The sequence below is a fragment of the Alosa sapidissima genome, chromosome 24 (assembly GCF_018492685.1).
Source record: "Alosa sapidissima isolate fAloSap1 chromosome 24, fAloSap1.pri, whole genome shotgun sequence".
NCBI lineage: Eukaryota > Metazoa > Chordata > Actinopteri > Clupeiformes > Clupeidae > Alosa > Alosa sapidissima.
The window spans coordinates 5,677,002-5,693,152 of record NC_055980.1 but is presented as its reverse complement, the minus strand read 5'-3'; the positions used below and the strand labels follow the sequence as shown (position 1 = coordinate 5,693,152).

Here is a 16,151-nt window from a genome sequence, read left to right as displayed (position 1 = left end):
CAGAAAGTATGGAGTCAGCAAAGCTAAAGGAGTTATTCCAGATGGGCAAGAACAAGGTAGGCAATTGGTGTGCTTGTCAGAACGTTAGACTGCATTGTTTAAAGCCAGACGTCACGGTACGCTAGAACAAAACAAGGTAACTTTAGCCTGTATAGGGCTGTATCAAGTTGTCCAAATGAATAGGTCATTGTAGACGTTATTGTTGTATTATTGCATGTGGATGCACGGGGCTAAAACCGGGAAAACGGACAAATATTATCCACGCGTGATTTTTTTTTGTGATGGGTGTGCGTACCATAGCATTAATTCCTGCAGGCGCCCCCGTGTGTGTGTGTGTGTGTGTGTCTGTATGTGTGTATGTGTATGCAGTGTATATATATAAAAATATATATGTGTATGTTTGTGTGTGTGTGTGTGTGTGTGTGTGTGTGTGTGTGTGTGTGTGTGTGTGTGGTTAGCCTACAGTAAGTGGCCTGGTCAGGCTAAAAAAAATATGATGGCGCAACAGCAGGTAAGAAAGAAAAGGACAGGACAGAACACAATTACAGTCTCCTCAAATTGATTTATGAGACAGGATGGCAGCAGCATGGACAGTTTCATGGAAAAGGAAAACAGGATTTGACCTCTGGAGCACAGACCTGGTCATCAGTAAAGGTTTCCATTGATTGGATTTGAGCTTTGTAAATGCAGTCAGTTTAATCATACAGTACATACTGTAACAATTTGATGTATTGGCAAGTGAAGCACATTTTTAATGCCCCAATTAAATTCCACAGAATTTGAATGCAGATAGCGGATTTGCAACTGGATCCATTTTTGTTGTTTAGTTATTTGGATTAAGCACTCAATTATGAAACTTAATATTTCAAATCCCTATCTCTGATTTCCTCAACATAAGCTTTAAGATCTCTTTAAGATTGATGATTGTGTATATATTAGCCATAAGCTCTCTCAGTAGTCAGTCTTAGAAGACACTGCCATTTTCTGTGCAAGATTAGTTTAATATGCCATAGATATTGCTACCACAGAATAATAAATACTGTCCACTCTGGCTTAGCAACACACTCATCACACCCAAAGGAGTCTCTCTATGTGGCACCGAGAGACTATTTACTGCCCAATTTAATGCCCCATTTCATGGCCCTGAAGAAGTGGTAGCCGCACTGTACAACAGCAGAGAGTGACCCAATACCGAACCCAGACTGACCGTCGCGCTGGTTGTCCACTGGCTGTGATGTCATTGCCATTCATCGTCACTCCTCTAGGACCTCTTTTCCTCGGTGTTGGCTCCTCATGCGACAGCCAGTTTATCATTTAACACCAGCGGAAGTTACAGTTTGTCATTTAACACAGATTATCATTTAACACCAGAGGGAGTTACAGTTTATGCCAATTGCTTACTTTCTTTTTTGTGCAAAATTAGGCTCATTGTGTAAAAACTCAACACACAAACCAAATAAGACTTAGGAAGACAAATAACCTGTGGAGATAAACAACTCTATGTTAAATCTATGTTAAAGTGCAATTTTTTCATTGAAACATATTTTTCAAAATCTCATTCTTGCAACAAAATGATACACAAATGCAACACAGAGATATACTTTCTACACTTGTGTTGTATATAGTGTCTGTTCAAGATTGCTCCAGTACAGTAGCCTACAATTACAGCACAGTAATCAATACTGTCAACTCATGGAAGCTGGGGGATGACACACACACACACACACACACACACACAATTTAGTGCCAACTATACTATCTACAAGACAGAGTTAAAGGGGTATCGTGGGATAGGAATAGCCTTCACTTAGCTTATAAAATAAATCTATATTAATAACCACTCTGTTGCTGGTAATGGAATAATAAGTTGCTAGTTTGACATTTTTGCACATGAGCGTTGGCAGCCTGGTAGCTACCTATCCATTAAAGTGGAATCAAGAAATCATTTCATTCATAAACTTTGGGAGAAAGAAATTATGACTGAAGTAAGGCCACTTTATTTCTGCACTTAGCATAGGCTACCCAAGCTAAGATAACTTCTACCACGCCATGGTGCCATGGCCCTCACACTTTCACTTTTAAGCTATTTAGTTGTTGATGCAAAAAATGCTCTAGAACTCATATGAACTCATATTTTTGCCTCCAAACGGAAGTTTGAATTTGTTAACAACCATAAATAGACCCCAGGTTCTTTTTACTCCTCAATTGTCATTTGCCGTAAATGCACAATACCACAAACTGGTTTAAAGTACCACTCTGGCAAAAATCAACTATTCAACCTTACTGCTTACATGTCACAGATATCACAAGGAAAAATAAATGTGATAGACCACGGCTGAGTATATTTGGTTTAGGTGGGCAGTGCACCATCTGATGTTTCAGAATAACAAATCAGAATAACGAATCAGAAAAACGAATCAGAATAGCAAATCAGCCCAGCCTGTTATTGTTGCGTGACAACGATCCAGTCCTGACTGACTTGTGGGGTGTTTATGAATCATTTTGGATTAATTTGGGTTATTTTTTTTGGGTCACTTTTCTCCCCACATTGAAGATAAGGCAGAGGAGGTTGAGATGTATACAAGATATTTCAAAGCTATGACGGGATTTTTAAAAAATAAACAAAATTTATAAATATGATCCTTTGAGGCAATGAGATGGGTTTTAGGAGTGCCTCTTTAGCTACACATTATCCATTTAACTGCATCAAGGCAGGCAGTCCCCATTTCCTCAGAACTCAGGGTACTCTAAAGTGTACTCCAATTACCTCAGAGACCTTGAAGGTCTTGGGAAGGAGACGTCAGATAGGGAATAAGCCATATCTTCCTAGATTGACTTATAAAATGGAAGAGGCATTTGAGACATGTACTTTTCTTCTGGGTTATGCAGAGTTCTGAGAAACTGTTAACTAATAGGGCCCCATTTCCAGGCCAATTAGGCTCCTGAGTCTGTGTCAAATTATTGCCAGACCACCTCTTACCTTGGAAGCTCTTAAATGGCAGTGGGATTATTACAAAGAGCCACTACTAACAGATAGGCTTGGTCTCCATTAATTGACCAACTTTAAGACTGGCAGACAGAAACATGCCAGTGGTATTTCAATCGTTAAAAAGTTAAAGTCTAAATTCTTCAGGCGCAGCTATGTGAATGTATACATCTATAAACCCATAGAATCTTAACGGCAAAAGATTTAAGAGGTTTGCCACTGTCAAAATTGCATTTATGTGATATGTCTCACCTCATAGTAATCTGTTGATAACAGAAGACACCAATTAATGTGAGTGTGTGTGCGGTGTGCTATCCACTTGAGTGACAGGAATGTATTGTGGTAATTGGCCATTACAGAAACTCCATCTTCAGGGTTTCCTCATACGTAAGCATTCAGTTGCACTGAATTAGGCAAACTGATTAGGCAAGATGCTGCCACATGTTGAGTAATGCATACATTTACACTTATTTGCCTTATTATTTTAAGCATAATGCAGGTGGAATTACAAATGCCCATTCTGCAACCTTTCAAGACAAAGCCGCTTCTTCAGCATCTGCTACTGAATGTCTTGTGAATCTTTTACATTTGGTGAGGGTGTTACATTTTCATTCACATGAATGAGTTTTCAGTTACACTTTACTTGACAGTGTCGACATAAGACTAAGAGTGACATGACACTGTCATGAACGTGTCATAAACAAGTCATAAACGTTTCTGACATAACGCTTCTGTTATTAAGTGACATTCGGTTTTTGTCATAACAAATTAGGGTTAGGATTAGGTTTAGTCTTAGGGTTAGAGGTTAGGATTAGGGTTAGGTTTCATGTGTCATGACAGTGTCATGTGGTCATGACAGTGTCATGTCACTCTTATGTCGATACTGTCAAGTAAAGTGTTACTGAGTTTTCTTAGCTGTTAGCCTGTAGCTCCAGAGTCAGAACAAGGTGCTGGAGAGAAAGGTCTGTAGCCTACTCTCCAATCTCTCCTGGAAATGATCCATAGAAATGTAGACCGGCTCGGTCTTGGTGAACAGGGTTATCCAAAGTGTACACGGAGTCCAGTTGAATTCATGAGCTAGATGTAATGTTTTACCGTTTATTTTTTCTTCCTGAAAGATAACTTTTGGCTCAGCCAAGCCTGTAAACCTCGCAAGGCGTTGATATGTGGAAGGGTTAGAGGCTGATGTGGTTCGGGGCAGAACAGGAGTCGATGGCAGTCAACGGGTGGCGTATTCTTCCTCCCCTGTGTTCCTTGCCTTGAGTAGCAGGAGAGTTCCAATGTTCTCCAATGTGCACTGAGCACTCCATTGATCCCCATCGCCAACACACATCTCACACCAGCATCTCTTCCAGCTCTACTACTCTGTGTCTCACTCCACACACACACACACACACACACACACACACACACACACACACACACACACACACACACACACACACACACACACGCACACTCCCTATTCCAAACAGGTATAAACGCACAATCTGTCTCATCTTTCTCTCTCTCTCTCTCTCTTTCCCTCTCTCTCTCTCTCTCTCTCTCACAAACACATACACACACACACACACACACACATACACATGCACACACACATACATCAGCTTTTCTTTCTGGAAAAGAGAAGCGCAGCTGTGTACATCTCACTTCGGATGATTTTCTTACTTTTCTAAAACATAGTTCAGGAAGAGCCCATAGAGTTGATTATCAGGCATCTCTCATCCAGCATCAGTTTGTACGAGATGTAAACTCTCTTTACCTGCCCACCATGCCACACGCTGTTGTAAAGCCTTTCAAGTAAGCAGATGTTGCTAATGGAGCTGGGAGTTGCCTTGTCCCGGCTGCCTAGTATGTAGGGATGTGATGCTCGAAACTGACGTCTCAAATCAGTATTGAGCTTTCGGAGCACACGTGTTTAGAAACACTGCTGCGAAACGTGGTTCAAATTGCCCATGTCATGTGACCATGGCTAAGTGAATCTTCAGTGCATTTCACCGGTGTTGTGTGCCAGTACATCAAAAAATTGCAGTCAGCAGTGACGATTCTAGACATTTTTAACAAGGGTGGCACTAGTGAGGCACTGATTAATTCAAGGGTGGCATGAGGCAAAACATCCAGATAAACAGAAACAGGCTCAAGATGTGAAATTAGCACAAATACATTAGGGAAACCAGATGCAAACACCATACTCATAAATTGAAGGACAAAAAAACACAAATACCTTACTCTCACATAAAATGTCTTTGTATTTGAATAAAATGTAATATAAACATATTAAAGTTAATTATCTAAGTTGTCTGTCACTGGGCTATGCTGTTCTAAAACAAATTCCATCATGGGGAAATTAATATATAATCAATTTTTTATATTACTGTAAATGAAGATATACAAAATATACTCATCCAAGACATTTCCCCCACTCTATGGCCATCTATTTTTGTAGCTGTTGAAATAATTTGACCTGCTTTTTTGTCTATTTGTTTATTTTCTCAAGAAACTTGAGGTTGGTATGAAGGAGTGTTTAGATGCTAGGGCTGGAAATATTTCCCAATTCTGAGTACCCAGATTCTCTTCCCAAAGTGAAAGAAAGTGGTGTGTCTGGTGAAACCAGTGCAAAAGCTCTGCTACTCCATCACCACCCTGGGTGCAGGCGCTGAAGCTGTGGCCTACCCATCTAGAGCGCGCTGATGGCAGCGAGCTGGCGTGTCTGTTCCCAGCTCGCAGCCCATCGAGGCGGTTCACAGTCAGCTAGTGACAGAATTGCTAATCTCGACTCCTCCTCTTCCCTCCTACCCCAGCTGGGACTTTGTCTCAGTCTGCCACCCCTCCAGCCAATTTTCGCACTGACTGCCACCCCCCCCGCCCTTTCTTATTCCTTTCACGATTGCTTACAGGTCTTAGCCAGCTCTGGTAGCATTAGCGTTGCTACTGCCTCCTCCTCATTTTTCCCTGCCCCCTCTAACTTCCCCTAGCTGGAGCTCAGTCCCAGGCTGCCTCCTCCCAGATGTCTTGACGACTGCTCCCTCCCTTCCTCCTCTACCCCCTCTCCATTCCATTCCCGTACCGCTGGACTACTGCCCATTGGATTTTCGGCACCAAAAGGTGCTAGGGAATTGAGCGTTCAATTCTGTTTGCTGACTCATACACTGACCACAGCAATTCATTCGCCTTCTCCTCCACATGCTATGCCATACCTGTCAACACTCCCGTTTTTCCCGGGTTTCTCCCGTATTTCAAGGTCATCTCCCAGAACCCTCCCGTTTTGTTATTTCTCCCGGAAAACTCCCGTAATTTGCATGGCCATCAAACTTCATTTTAAAATCATTGATCCATTCAGGTTGCCAGGTTGTGTATGAAATACACCCTACACATACACGATCACTTAGTTTCAATTTCAACCGTTTTGTCATAGGCTAAAACCTGGCAACCCAAAACCCAAATAAGGAAGCGGGTGCCAACTGCGCAGCCTGAGTCTCGTCGTAAGCAAGCGGGCTAGTTGAATGGCCTACTCCAGAACTAGCTGTTGTGAAATTGTTGGGAATTTAATTGATTAACACATCACATAAACTGTTATTGAGTGTTGTTGATACACTGAACTTGTTCCCTCGGAACCAAATCTGACAGCAAGCAGCTTTGGAGTTTTAGAAGTAGGCTGCAGGCAGGCAGCTGGTGGATACATAACTGGCATGCGTAAGGTAATGGTAAGGTAAAAGCAACGACCGGAATGCAGTCAAAGATTGTTAAGGCGGAGCAAGATACTTCGTCGTAGTTCATGTCTATGGGCGCGAAATGGGGATCAAATCCTGTCTGCATAAAGAGGCGTGTCGATGACGTATTGATGAGCGTACGTTGCAACCGGCCAACAGCAGCATAAATAACCGGTGCACACCTGATATAAAGTCGATTTTCTCCAGACTGGAATGCTCAAAAATGCTAAAAATGTACCTGAAATGTTCAGAAGGGTTTGAGGATCATGAAAACGTGGCCGAAATTCACATTCCTAACTCTATAGAACCATATGCTATGCCCATAGACTTCAATGGAGCAGTCGCTGCCTCTGCTCTGCATAAAGGGGGATTATGACCCCCCCTCGTGCGATCCGGGATCCCGGAAGTGGCTCCTGATGAAATATCTTGATCTGCCTTAACAATCTTTGATGCAGTGTTGAAACACGTGTATGAAACATATTAAATATGCAAACACAGATCCGGTATAAACACTGCAACCCCCCCCCCGAAAAAAAATCTCCCATTTTTGGAAAGCTAAATGTTGACAGGTATGTGCTATGCTAGCAGCATTTCTGATACTTATCCCTGTATGATTGAGATGTAGCATAACAAGGCCCTTTAATTTTATAACTTACAGTAAAGGAACCATATGTAAGATTGTGGCCAAAACTGGTACTGCAATCACTTACTGTAGAGCGGTGTATCCCCTCCCGCTCCCCCTTGACTTGAGGTTGCCAACCCGGATGCCGAAACAGTACTGACTTCGTGATTAGCAGATAGGTGGAGGGTGGCGCATGAGGCCAAACACAACATGACATGACAAAACACAACAGGCTGCAACTTCACTTTTTAAATGACAATATCCTGGCCGGACTACTGTTGTCAGTGATATAAGTATTTGAAATGAACATGATTTCTTAATGTCTAGTGACATATCAGGGCCATTTTATGATTAATTGAAATACATATCTTACATATGGTTCCTTTACATTTCACTAAATATCACTCACTCCTTATGCCCACCTTAACCACCTCCAAAAGTCAGGCAGAAAAGAAACAAATACTACTACTACTACTACTACTACTAGATAGATAGATAGATAGATAGATAGATAGATACTTTATTGATCCCCAAGGGAAAATTCAAAGGTCTCAGTAGCATACAGACATCACACACAACATGCACTTACAGCAGAAATGGTAAATATAAGTATAAGTATAAACATATAACCAAACTCCACTATACAATAGAGACAGTAGAAGATAAGAAAAACTAAATACTAAATATACTATGTAAATTAAATAAAAAAAATCCACAGTGTGCTTGAGGGTGATCAAGCATGAGACGCTTGCAGTGACAGGGCTGGGACTGGCCTGTAGTTCTGTGTGCATGGTGAGGTGCTCAAGAGAGTGAGTGTCATGGTGAAGGTGCAAAAAGTAGTCCAATAGTAGTCCAACAGTGCAACATTGCAAGAAAAAGGTCTAGAGACCAGCATAAATAATATGGATAAATAGGAGAGTAAAGTATAATGTAGACAAGGTAATATAAAAAAAAACTATGTCAGTGCAAGAACAGGTTGAGGTAATAGGGTTACAGCCATTCAGTATTGTAGCAGAAGCCATTGGTCATGTGTGCTAATATAGCATGAAAAACAGTGTAGCAGTAAAACAGTAGTAAAAACATTAGGCTGTGGACATTAGTAAAACAGTAGTAAAACAGTAGTAAAGCAGTAGTGGGCAGTCAGTACTCAAACATGGACATGGAGAGGGTGGAGAGGCAGACAGACAATGCAGAGAAGTCTATCTCTCCTCTTCCCTTTAGTGAAGCATTGAACAGTTCAAATTGAAGGTGATTGAGTTTGCACCACTGCACAAAGTCCTCCACCAGGCTCCTGTACTCCTTCTCTTGCTCGTCCCTGATACACCCCACAATAGCAGTATCGTCAGAAAACTTCTGCACGTGGCATGACTCGGTGTTGTAGCAGAAGTCAGATGTGTACAGGGTGAACAGGACTGGAGAGAGCACAGTTCCCTATGTACTACTACTTCTAATAATAATAATATTAATCCTTAATAGGAGAAAAAGTAATAGGGCTTTGCACCTTCAATGCAGGCCACAGCCTGTTCCTCCAGTGATTGGGCCCTAAATAGACCTAACATGCCCTTAACTGCCCGATACCTCAAAAAATTCCAAACTCTCATATGTCTCATAGGCTATTAATCACAGGGTTATATCCACAGTGACTTTGAAATCATCACTTATTTCATTGTTATACAATACTTTTGTTTTATTCAATGAAGCAAATAATGCAATACATCTCAAATCTAGTTGTATCTAGTTTTGTAATTAAATCTATAATTTAATTACTTTAGATAATTTATTGATGTAGTTTTGCATATTTCATATTTTAGAGTATGGATTCTTTTGGTGTTTTATCTTTTCGTTTTTCTTTTAACTCAATGTACTTACTTCTGGTGCTGATACTTTCTGAAAAGCCTAATATCTGGTATGTGTCTTAAAGATACATTGGTCACATAAGTAATTTATTTGAACAATTATGGTTAAACAGATTTTGCTACAGCTTAAGATATGACACGTTTGTTTTGAGTCTAAGGTGCTCACAGTTTTGTGACAACAGTTTTGTGATTTTGTAGATAGTAGCTACTGTACATCCTGACATGTTGAAATATATTACAGTGTCTTGCATACATGTTGTAAGTGGCATAGTGTCATGCTGACTATGGACTATACTACAATGTTGAGTCATGATGATACTACTGTGCCTTTCAGAAGATTATTTTATAAATTGAGCAATCAGGGTACGAGAAACAGTTTTTCTCTGCTGCTTCAATGCTTCTGTACATTCACATTGTCAAAACAATCAACACACAGGCCTCAATGGAATCACTTTGGCCAAAATGACACATTTTGTTTGCAAATGGCTCTAACACAGAAAATAAAATATAATTACAAAGGGTACAACAAAAAGAAAAACATTGTTTTCAATATGAGCAAGTTCAACTTTATTTTGCATTTTGCTATGTTTGTGTCATTTGTTGATACTTTACGTAGTTAAAGTATGTGTAAAAAGGACAACAAACCCCATCCAAATCCCCTGCTGGGGCCTCACTCCAAACCTTTGGCTGGTAGTGTATCTGAAGCAAGTTCTTTTGGGTCTGAATGGGTTTTCCTGATCAGTTGAGTTGTGAAGAAAACTTTGCCATCAGTGGATAAAATAACTAACAAGACCAGAGTCAGAGATGCTCTTTTTAAACAGTCACCAAAATGTCTCCGCATAGCCAGAGGTGGGCACAAATACATCCAAAACTATTTTGTTACAAACTACAAATACTAGCTCATGAAATGTAACAAAATAAAATACAAAATACTGAAAAATGTGAAAAATGTATTTCATTAAAATGCAAGTAGTCATATGAAAATACAAAAATCCCCACACAATAATCATGGTATACTAACTTCTAAAAGAAACTACAAGGCATATTATTGAAAACGTATCCCCAAAAGACAAGAAATACTATTTTCTGATTGGCTGGCAGGGGGCTACTAATTCTGTACATTAGGGCTCCTAAAAAGTAGGTACAAAACATCTGGTACAAAATGGTATATCTGGTACAAAAATGTAATCACCGTCCTATATCAATGTAAACAATGATTGAACTGACAACAAGCAGGCTTCACCACAGTGGAATCAACTGTAACAAAGCAAACTACCCACCATCATTTTCCATAACCAATGAAAGTAGTACAACAAATTGAACAGGACGGCCTCTTTTTAAACTGAACTGCATTTCGCTTTTTGCTATAAATGCTTTCCTATTGCCTACAAACATGACTGGCAACATGGGGAACAGAATAACATCCTGTAAGGTGTCCCAATATACAGAATTAATTAACCTGGTGGAGAAAACTCCAGTCTGTTTCACATTGGGGAGGTCTTTGCCTCCGTCTCCTCTATTATTTACGCATCAGGACACCTACATAAATAATCATGTCAAATTCATTAAGTGATTTTAATACTGTCCTGTAGTAAGAATGAACATCAGCTATTAGGTACTCAAGATCATGGGGTCAAAGGTGATGGTCATATGGGGTCCGTGTCCTAATGTTCTCCCACAGTATCTTTATCAAATTGTTGTCTTGTAGCACTTGACACACCTAACAATTCAAGTTCTGAAGTTAGTTACTTTTTAAAATGAGCACAAACAAAGACATTTGGTTTATACCCCATGTTGTCCTTGCAGAAGGGTCATAAAGTTCACCATTTTGGCTCCCTCAGTTGACGTTTAATTTTTTCCGACTTCAGACATGTCCAGAGGGGATTACTCGAAATACAATCCTTCAAAGTATTTTGTTACAAACTACATTTGATTTTTTCCAACCCTGCAAATGATATAGCATAGCCCAGTGCAAATATGCTTATTCACATTGAGTTGTTGGGTAACAAGGGCAAGAAAGAACTTCTTGTGCCTTCTCTTTCACAATCAATGAAGGACAGTTTGGAGGTGTGGTTAAATGTTTAACTCACAGTTATACAAAGTATCAAGAATTATGGTAACCAATCACCATAAACATTAGTTGAAGAAGTTCCTTTTAAGGAAATGGAAAATGTTGCTCATGTCTTAGCAACAATGACAGGAAATAACAAAGACAAGAATAAGGGATAGTGACCATTGATATTTCCTGACCATCTAACCAGTTCCACAACTCTTGAGGGTAAGCATAGCTCCAGATAACTACCGTCTAAGAGAAACTCTTTGTTTGGTGCTATATTATTTCTGGATGTTTTCCCCTGTGGCACACTACAACTGCTCTAAAAAAGAAAGGCATATAGTACATGGCCTAAATTGGAGAAATAAACTATATTTTAGGCTTTTTTGCTCTATTTTTCAGGCTTAAGTTGTACTGGGTGGGATTCTTTGAAGCTCCATTTTTAGGCTTTGGAAAGGAAAGGTCCCACTCCCTTTCTCTGAAACATCTATGTTCAGGTATTACATGGGCTCTATTGCAGACCTCTGCTGTATGGATCTCTGTTTGGTACCGAGAGAGCGAGAGAGAGAGAGTCTGGGATATGCTTGCACTGAAACTAAACATTTCTTAACACTAATACAAATCGTATACTTACAGCCTACAGATACAGCTGACTAGTGAATGTTAAAGACATAAACACAATCTGGGCTACACTGTACTTCCATAATGCTGTACTCTGTATCTGTTTACCGGTATTTACTTTCTATTGATGAATAGATGTTGAATTGCCTCTGTATTAAATGTGCTATACTTCCTTTTGTAGGTAACCTTTTGTACTTATTTGTGACACTTTAATGTGTTAAAACCTTACTGTCATTACGTTTTGTCTGGCTTTTTTGTATCTCAAATTTCAACTAATGTAATCTAGTTCCATCATGTCAAATGCCCCCTCTTGCTTTGGCTAGCAGCATGATCAGCAGAGGCAGCTTCCTTCTCTCTGCTCTCCTTCTCTGCTGCGGAGGAGAAGCCCAAGGTATGCAGCCTTTTTACGAATAAAATCCATTATACAAATACAATACAATAAGTCTCAACAGATTTCTTTTGTGATTTTGACAAGTAGCATTTACTTTTGGAGATACAGAGGGTTCAGAAGGTTGAAGGTTGACCTGCACGATCTCCATACTATAGGGAACAGTGTTTTGCCCCTATTACCAACATTTGTGGCATCTTTTCATTTTCAGAGTGTATTTGCCCTGAGGGCTGGTCAAAGTATGAGAGCCACTGCTTTAACGTTGTTCAAGATGAAAAACCTTGGGCTGAAGCTGAGGTGTGTCCTACTGTTTTGCTTATTTTCTTGTCTTCTTTGATAGAGGAGATATGTAAGGTTGTCAGGGCAATGTTTCTAAAGACACATAATAAATTCCATGGTCTAAATGCTCACATGATGATACTTGAGTTATGCAAAAACAGCAATAGATGCTCATATTCTACTATCTTAAACAACCTCGGAATACTCCCTGTCCATTTGCACATATACTGTATATATAACCTAAGCTTAACCTGTGAAGAAGCTTCCATAATTCTAAGACCTCATCATAACTCAAGCCAATTCCTCAGAGAGGTTTATGATGTTGTGAACCTTTTGTTTATCATCAATATAACTTTGAACAATTGATCCTTCTTCTTGCAGAGTAACTGTGTGAGGATGGGAGGACACCTGGCCTCGGTACACAGCATACATGAGTCTTCTTTTATCGAGGATCTGATCAACAAACACATTCGCAACACCTGGGACACATGGATTGGAGGAACCGATGTTGCTAAGGTAAGCTGCAATCTGTCGGCGGCAGTGGCACGAGAACTAAAGGAGTTGTTCAGGAGTCGAACCGGAAGTATTCTGGCTACATCTCAGCTCCCCCTGACCCTGTCAGAATGAGTGAATCCCAAACTGCTCTCTGTGTGCTGTGCAGGGATGTCCCCTTGCATGGCAGCCTTCGTATACGTGTCAATGGGGGAATGTGAGGTTATAATTGTGAAGTGCTTTGAGTACTGAGAGGAGTAGAATATAAATGCAGCCCATTTACCAATCTAATGACCATAGTACTAAATAATAGCAGAAGATGAAGGCTATATAAACACAGAACAAACACAGAATGATGTATGCCCAGTTTAAAACACTGCAGAAGCAGATACCTATTTAGGTTGAAATGGTGTGTCTCTTTCTCAGGAGGGTGTGTGGGTTTGGAGTGATGGGTCCAGGTTTGACTACACTCACTGGTACGCTGGTGAGCCTAACAATTATGGTGTTGGCCAGCATTGTTTACATATGCATAAAGGTACCATTCCTAATGTTCATTTACTCTGTTTCTGCTTGCCTGAAAACTTCCTGTGGATCTTGATTCCCTAATTTTATATCTCATATCAACACTTTCACTTTCAAAACAGTTTTGTCTTGCTGGTAGGATTGACGAAGATCTCTGTTTTCCTCAGGGAAGTGGGATGATTATGGTTGTGAGTATGGTCATCCATCAGTCTGTTCATCAGCGTGTTCCATGAAAGTGTCGTTTCCACGTAAGTATTTTCTTTTCCCTGCCATTCCTGTGTTTAAAATATTTTTTATTCATGTTTTCTATGAGTTGTTATTTGATTCAGTATTTAACATTAGTTCAATTCCACTAAAGTGTAATTCCAGCAGAAATAAAAAATAACTCATTATAACAGAGTTATAGTTACTGTTCACTCATTATAACAGAGTTACAGAGAGTAATGTGGGGAACAGTGTACTGGCCATAAGAACCATTTGTGGCATCTTTTCATTTTTAGAGTGTCTGAGGACTTGCCCTGGGGGCTGGTCAGAGTTTGGGAGCCGCTGCTTTCAGTTTGTTCACACTGTAACAACTTGGGCTGAAGCTGAGGTGTGTCCTACCCTGTCACATTAAAGACATTCCAGTTTGTTAACGTAACTTGTATTCACCCTTTTAGTATCACGTGAATTGCTTATCAATCAACGAGAGGGCTGTACAATTCCTTAAATGACATCTACAATAAAAGTATAATGACCAATGAAAAGGAATTCAATGTAAAGTGCCAGCGCCCGCCTTCTCCTCCTCTCCTCCTACCCAAACGTTGACCCCAGCCCACGGGTCATTGAGTGTTTAAGTAGAGGATGCAACATTATTGACCCTTTCAGTACCACATTAATTGTATTGCATATCAATCATAGCACTTTTGTGAGTTGTATAACTCTGACTAAATGATATCCACAAACGATATCCTGTCTTGACTAGTAGTACACCCACAAGTGTTCTGATCATGAAGGATGTGACCAAACACAAATTAGCACATTGAGACTTGTTAACAGGACATGGTAGTCATATTTACCCTATCAACCATATCAGTGTAACCAATATGTCTAGATATGAACCCCTCCAAAATAGTGGTGTATCATTAATAAAACTTCAATTGAGACTTCTTCTTGCAGCGTAACTGTGTGAGGATGGGAGGGCACCTGGCCTCGGTACACAGCAAAGATGAATTCTTATTCATCCAGGATCTGATCCATAGACTCACTGCCCCTAGTGACGCACCATACACGTGGATCGGAGGGACCGATGCTGCTCAGGTCACAGCTGCACATTGAATTCTACAATAATGACACATGACAACACACAATGACGACATGCAACTTAATTAACAATGCATGGCCAGTTTAAAACAATACTTTAATGTTCTCTTTCTCAGGAGGATGTGTGGGTTTGGAGTGACGGGTCCAGGTTTGACTACACTCACTGGCATTCTGCTCAGCCTGACAATTATTATGGTGGTGAGAATTGTGCACATATAACTGGAGGTACAGTTCCTAATCTTCTTTTACTACTCTACTGTATTTACTAATCTACTATACTAATATTCCTGTTGGAATGAAAACCTTGAATCCATTTTTATCCAGAGAGACTTACTAACTACAGTCAGAACTAACTATAGGGGCAGTCCCCTGGAGCAGCTCAGGGTTAAGTATAGGCTGAATACTGTGAATAGACATACACGTAGTCTTGTCATGTTGATGAAACTTTCTTTTCCCCCCTCAGATTCGTGGAATGATATGAGTTGTGAGTCTGGGTATCCATCAGTGTGTTCCATGGGCTGAGGAGTTGCTGAAAGAAATGCTTCCATTTCAAGATCAAAAGCAAGCTCCCACTGAATGATATTGTTATTTCCAGAAATGTAGTTACTATGATTTTACCTGTTTTAAAATTACATAAAAATGCTGTTCTTGCTATCTTAATAATAAGTAAAAAATAATCTTAGCATTGCATTTTCAATTCAGTTTTATTTTTTAATACCTTTTTTTAAATCAGTAGCACAGTATACATATAATGTATTTTTACAATACAATATATTTGATGGCAATGTTAAAATAAAAATAAATACAATTAAAGTTCTACCATACAAAAATAAAGAATTCACAATTATTTCATCTTATAGTAGGTCTATTCAAACAATACCACAAGAATAAATTCACATTTGTTATAACAAACATTTAACCAAGACTTTATAAAGTGCTACTGGCTAAAAGGACATTGCAAGTCCAACTTCTTTTCTTACTTCTTCTTAACATTATAGGAACAGCCTTGAAACATAAGATAAACAAGTATTAGATTTTCAAACATTCAATTTGCATAAGAGTGAACAGAACATACTAGGACAGCATATCACTATTGAACAACATACTGCTTAGGCCATACCTGACCTGACATTTGAGACAGAATATAGACTTTTATATTTCCCTGTGTCTGAACCTACAACTTTTTTTAAAGGAATACAGTGCATCAACTACATTAACAAACAAACAATAGACACCGTTATCATCCCTTCTTCAGAGGTAACATCTCAAACACATTCAACGTTTACATTTTACAGCATACACATATTTTGTTTTCTCTTC

At 39.6% G+C, this 16,151-nt stretch overlaps 1 protein-coding gene across 4 annotated transcripts; it reads left to right on the top strand.

The window, feature by feature from the left end:
• The first annotated feature begins 440 nt into the window (after positions 1-440).
• Positions 441-15,622, top strand: LOC121700168 (C-type mannose receptor 2-like). Of its 4 annotated transcripts, none has more exons than XM_042082955.1 (11): positions 441-654; positions 11,630-11,724; positions 12,172-12,239; positions 12,448-12,533; positions 12,897-13,031; positions 13,434-13,542; positions 13,697-13,777; positions 14,030-14,121; positions 14,688-14,828; positions 14,948-15,056; positions 15,295-15,622. In XM_042082955.1, the coding sequence occupies exons 2-11, from the start codon at positions 11,717-11,719 to the stop codon at positions 15,351-15,353; spliced, it is 888 nt and encodes a 295-aa protein (XP_041938889.1). In that variant the 5' UTR covers positions 441-654; positions 11,630-11,716; the 3' UTR covers positions 15,354-15,622. The 4 variants fall into 4 exon arrangements, with proteins under 4 accessions (XP_041938889.1, XP_041938894.1, XP_041938891.1 ...); XM_042082960.1 differs by lacking the exon at positions 441-654 and adding an exon at positions 11,323-11,452 and having other exon boundaries at positions 11,630-11,679; positions 12,175-12,239; XM_042082957.1 differs by lacking the exon at positions 441-654 and adding an exon at positions 11,323-11,452 and having other exon boundaries at positions 12,175-12,239.
• Positions 15,623-16,151: the final 529 nt, after the last annotated feature.

Coding starts and splice junctions, on each gene's coding strand:
- LOC121700168 (XM_042082955.1), top strand. Junction 12,240..12,447: donor CTGCGGAGGAGAAGCCCAAG/GTATGCAGCCTT, acceptor TTTCATTTTCAG/AGTGTATTTGCCCTGAGGGC. Junction 14,829..14,947: donor GAGGGACCGATGCTGCTCAG/GTCACAGCTGCA, acceptor TCTCTTTCTCAG/GAGGATGTGTGGGTTTGGAG.